This window comes from Bos javanicus, chromosome 19 (assembly GCF_032452875.1).
Source record: "Bos javanicus breed banteng chromosome 19, ARS-OSU_banteng_1.0, whole genome shotgun sequence".
Taxonomy (NCBI): domain Eukaryota; kingdom Metazoa; phylum Chordata; class Mammalia; order Artiodactyla; family Bovidae; genus Bos; species Bos javanicus.
The window spans coordinates 7,291,933-7,297,532 of NC_083886.1; the positions used below are offsets into that span (position 1 = coordinate 7,291,933).

Genomic DNA, 5,600 nt, shown 5'->3' on the forward strand with positions numbered 1-5,600 from the left:
AGCAATTCCTTTCAGATAAATGGGAACCTCTAGGAAGAGGCTGCCAGAAAGGGCAATGGCACCCCACTCCAGTGTTCTTGCCTGGAGAATCCCAAGGATGGAGGAGCCTGGTGGGCTGCCTTCTATGGGGTCACACAGAGTTGGACACTACTGAAGTGACTTAGCAGCAGCAGCAGCAGCAGCAGCAGGAAGAGGCTGCACTTAAGTTGGGGCTCTAATGAGAATCAGAGTTTGGGTATGTTTGAGTTGGAGAGGGAAAGGATGGCATTATGCAGGAGGGAAAACAGAAGTTTGAACGTACATGGAGGCAGGAAACTTGAAGCCTGATTCAAGGACAGGGAGTCGGGTGGTCTGGCTACCTCATATGAGTTTTCAGGTTGAGGGTGAAAGCTGGATACATCTGTTTGGATCAGACACAGCAGAACCTTGAACACTGGCCTGAGAAATTTCTTCATCGAGCAGAGGGGATTTTTTGGGATATCTTCAGGCCAAAAAACAGAAGCACATCAAAACACAATATTCCTTCCACTGTCATAAACACAATGCCATATACGTTCATTTGGTCCAGAGGAGGGGGGACCTGCCTGTGTTTAAGATAATTGTAATATACTCTACTGTACTGAACTCCAAACTTCTGCCACGTGACCTTCAAAGCCAGGAGAAACTAGGCCATCCAGGTGTCGCCCCTTAACACAACCATCTGAGCTCTAGTGCGCACTCAGGGCCAGAGGGCTCAAATATTTAATTAAAGTCCTTGATAGGACGCTTTCCATCAAAAGTGCTATGCTAGGCTTCCTTTGTTTTTCCAAGGTTTAGGAAAGGCTTTGTGTCTATCTTTCCACTCTAGTTTAACGTAGTTTAAATGACACGAACCAGGCATATTTCTGGCTAGAGTTATGGTGTAGAGTCCTAGCTGTTCATTATCCACAGAATTCAAGCAGTAACCCTGTTTATGTTGCATTATAACTAACTCAGCTGAGCAGTCCGAGAAGCTACACAATGCCTGGCATATAGCTGGTGCTCAAAAATATGGTACACAAATACTTAACCACAGATTCAATAAATACGTAGGACTCCCTGGTGACTCAGATGGTAAAGAAGCTGTATGCAGGGCAGGAGACCTGGATTGGATCCCTGGGTCAAGAAGATCCCCTGGAGAAGGGAATGGCTACCCACTCCAGTGTTCTTGTCTGGAGAATTTCATGCACAGAGGAGCCTGGTGAGCTACAGTCCATGGGGTCGCAAAGAATCAAACACAACTGAGCAACTAATACACATGTAATACATATTTAACAACATATTATACAATTTTTGACCTCTGGCTTTGATTTCCTAATTGTAATGACATAGAAATCTTTTAAAAGGACATAATTCTTAATATTTTCAAAAGTTATAAAAAATGGTGTGACAAAAATAGAAATCTTTGAGTTAAATTAGGAAGAAGCAACATTTGAGAGGAATACAATTGAGATGTTGCCGACGCAAGGGAAGAAGGGCAATTTGTAACCGCAGTAACATAACTACAATAGAAGTAAGCATTTGAGAAGTTTTAGTAGGGACTTCCCTGGTGGTCCTGTGGCTAGGACTCCAAGATCCCAATGCAGGGGGCCTGGGTTCGATCCCTGGTCGGGGAACTAGATCCTAATTGCTGCAACTAAAAAGAACCCGTATGTGGCAATCAAAGTCAAAGATCCCCGCATGCTGCAGCTGGGACCTGGCATCGTCAAAGAAGTAAGAAGTTTCAGCAGCAATGAGTATTTATTATTTTGAATGAACTGTACATGAAACTTAAATTTTTACGTGAAATATAAAAATCATCAAAAGTGCTGTTTAGGATTATTTTAATATTAATTTATCCCCCCATATGATCTAGTAGCTACACATTTTACCTTTTTTAATGATCTGACACATCATTACAATCATGTAAGAACTGTCCAATGTTAAAACATAAAAAAAATATTAGTTTATTCCTCAAGAAAAGTACCACCAGTGATGCTTTACTGAACATGAAAAATAAACAGATGCCAGAGAATCAACTTTTCGGGAAAAAGAAATATCATAGAATTTCACGGGTGAATGCAAAGTCCAAAGCAGATCAGACTCTCAGCAGAACATTCTTGGGATATAACATCCTAATAGTGTGGGTTATCTCCTTTGGAGGCAGGTCACTGGTGTGCCAGAACTCATCTTTTCTGGCCTACTTTCCAACAAAATGTCTAATGCCACGAACCTCTCATGACTCCTAAAATATTTAATACAGAGGGTTTTCAGTCTTAGAATAGCCCTTGGAGTTAAGTTTGTCGTTGAAGAAGAAAGCAGTCATTGCTCACAGACGAGAGCCCCGCGCACCTTCCGCCGTCAGGCCGACCCGTGCGTCTGGTCCGCGCCGAGTGCGTGCTCCCCACAGCCGTCCTGGGTGCCCTGGCTGATGAAGAGACAGCAGGTCCTTCAAGTCACGCATCCCAACTGGTCTCATTCGGCCCTAAGCAAACCAGCCTCTCTGATTCACCACCAGAGTTGTCTGGCTCTCCCGCCTCTTGGCTTTCTTGCTCCTCTGCCTCACCTTCCAGCACAGAGCGCTGGACGCTAACAGAAAAAGTCCCAGGGACAGAAGGACCAGGCCCAAGATGGAGATGATGGAGCCATGGGAGTTGAAGCTGTACGCCACGGCAGTGACCACGGTCCCGGTGATGAGGACCACCACAGCGAAGGGGATGACGCAGCGGTAGCAGGAGAGCTCAGCGCCCCCGGTGGCGGCCGCCAGCTGAATCTCACTGACCAGGGGCACCAAGGTAACCACCACTTCGCCATTGGCATTCTTTTCCATCGCCACCGGCTTGGGAGACTTTGGGGTTCCCAGGATCTCCTTTATGGGCTCGTCTGTCATTGTTACAGTGGTGTCTCCTAGCTGAGTTCACAGACTAGATCTGGGTGGTCTCAAAAACTGTGGGCAAAAACTGTGAAGACAGGAGATGTCAGCTGAATGCGTTAGAGTGAGCCCCACAAGTAGCAGCAAAGACCTGGGGAAACACCACTATGTTCTTTTCTTTTCTAGGATACATGGATGCCTGTGAAAATCAACTTTAATGTATTTTTTCCCCAACTTTTGCATTCTCTTTGCATTGGGCAGAAAGCAAGATAAAGCAGAGAACCATAAAGAAAGGGAAGGTATATAAGCAGGAAGCACTTTACAGTGCTTAATACTCTCTGGCAGCCTACAAATGTTTTACAAGCTTTTCTCCTTTGTCTATTGCTTTCTTTCCTCTAAACACAGAGAATCCTTAATCTTAATCCCCAAACACCCTCATTCAAAAGGAGAGCGTGTTATAAACAACATTTCGCACAGTCCATTCCACACTCACAGCAACCTAGACGCTGCCAGTATTTCCGGGCATAACATGCATTCTTTCCAAACTATGGCCCATTCACTGTGCACCAAAGTAATGTCAAGACCAGCAGCCAGCATTTAAGTGAGATTTTTCTACATCAACTGACGGTCAACAAGTCTTCATTGTTGTAACTATTAAATGCAATGAAGCAGGCATCCTGGGTCCATGGTGGGAGTGCAGTGTGGCAAAAATTCAGTGATAATAATGCTAGGATTTGTGATCTAAAATGTGGCAATATCCTTTGATGCATTTGAAAAGAGAAAAATAAGAAAAGCAATTCAACAATTTTGTTGGATATAATTTTGTGCTTTTTTATGTTAAAGAAGAGGCCAACTATGAGAGTAATTAGCAGTTAATTTACAAATTTTCCATTAAATTCAACAAGGAATTTTGACATTATATGTACTACTTGTTTTAAAAGAATGAGCATACTAGATTTTCAATAAAGATTTACAAGCTCACTTTTACCCCATGCTCCAGTGTACGAAAATGTCATGCGATTCATCTTTGTAAATATTTTGAACCTGAACATTTCAGAAGGAAATCTGAAACTCTCCATCAAAAATCTCAAGGTGAAATGCCATCGCTGAGAAAACAGTGGACACTCCTGTCTTGTTTAGGCATGGCAAGTCATTCTCTTTCACCCTTGAGAAGTGATCTAGCAGCTAAAGTGTTGAACAGTTACAGTTATGCTTTAAATGAAAGCATTTAAAGGAAGATAGCGGAGATGATTTCAGTGAGATGACAACTTTGATCCTATTAAATACTCACTGAAAACTAATTCAACCCCAAAGTCAGACTTCACGGGTTCTTCCTTGCCCTGGGAGGTCAAAATATCACTCCTTATCCAATGAGCTAAAAGTTAGAGCTGTCTATTTGCATGAGACTTTCAGTCACCAAAATTAATCACTGCTATTCAAGATACCTTAATGACTGGCTAGATCAATAAAAGCATATTTGAGATTCTGTCTGAAAGGAAAAAAAAAAAAAAACTTCAACCCAAAGCTGAAACTTCAGCTAACTTAAAAATGAGGCTGTGTCCCCCAAAGGTTTATACTTACATGTACCTCAGAGAGAAGCAATCCATTACCAGCGAGACCCCTGGACCTGAGAGTGAAGGAACAGCAGTCTGAGCTTCTTCTTGGACTTCTGAGAAGGCAGCCTGTCACAGCACCTCTGTCAGGAAAGTGACGGGACAGGGATCTCTGGGAAGGAGAAAAGATATAAAATGCTGTGGGTTTTAGATCCTGAGCTCTTTCTCTCACTCTACCCCTTCCTAAATGACGCTTGTCTTTCCCTCTCTCTTTTTATTTCCTCCCCCGCCGGTTTGCTCCTCCCTGCCATTTTTTTTTTTTTTTTTCTTCTTTCTTTTCCTTGCCAGCAGATTCTGAGTTTTGGCTTCCCCCAGCTCTGCTCAGTGACATGATAAGTCAGAATCATTTTAGAGTCCCCAGAGACACAGGAGGCAGCTTTTACTTTTATTTCTCTTGCAGCCTTTACTGAGCGCACTGCTTTGCATTACTCATTTTTTCCCCAGCCAGACTCCAAATCTTCCCCCGCCCAGCAAGCATTTTCACAAGAAAATCCCCGAGTCAGCGTTGCAGACCCAGCTGAGGGGACGGGGCCGAAGGGACAGACACTTTTAGGGCTGCGGGAACAGCTGTGAAGTCATCGGGCAGCTGAATCCAGCCTCTAAGCCAACAAAAATCTATGTTCCTAGGTTTCCTGAGTGTTCTTTCTTCATGCGTGTGTGTGCTGGCCATCTGAAGCGTAATACCTCCCTCCCCCGCTTGTCTCATTGGATGATAATTCATTTAGGAATGAGGGTGGAAGATACAAATGTTTGTGGTTAAGGGTGAAAACCAGTCATTTTGATTTAAACATGATTACTAGGAAGTGAGTAGCCTTGGCAATACTGAAATTGTCATCATCACCATCTCTCATTTATAGAGCACCTCCCATGGGCATGGCACATGCAAGGTGCACGCATTAACACTAATGCTCACAACTTTACAAAGGAGTTTATAAGCAGTTTATAATGAGGCTCAGAAATGTTAAGCAATCTGACAAATGTCATAGAGAGAGAGAGACTCTTGGTTTAACTCTAGTCTTTAACGGGCACACTAATCCTGCAAGGGGCTTGTTAAATGCAGATTCTGATTCAGTAGGTCTGTAGCTTGATCCTGGCTGATGCTAATCAGCTGCTCCTAG

General features: G+C 43.4%; 1 protein-coding gene across 1 annotated transcript; it reads right to left on the reverse strand.

Annotated features, from left to right (window-relative positions):
- Nucleotides 1-1,739: 1,739 nt before the first annotated feature.
- TMEM100 (transmembrane protein 100) lies at nucleotides 1,740-4,530 on the reverse strand. Its single transcript, XM_061390019.1, has 2 exons — nucleotides 4,439-4,530; nucleotides 1,740-2,934 (listed from the first exon to the last, which is right to left on the reverse strand). Exon 2 carries the CDS (start codon nucleotides 2,885-2,887, stop codon nucleotides 2,483-2,485), a length of 405 nt encoding a protein of 134 aa, XP_061246003.1. The 5' UTR covers nucleotides 2,888-2,934; nucleotides 4,439-4,530; the 3' UTR covers nucleotides 1,740-2,482.
- Nucleotides 4,531-5,600: the final 1,070 nt, after the last annotated feature.

Bases quoted from the DNA above. Each gene is read 5' to 3' on its own strand.
- TMEM100 (XM_061390019.1), bottom strand. From the start codon at position 2,887: ATGACAGACGAGCCCATAAAGGAGATCCTGGGAACCCCAAAGTCTCCC.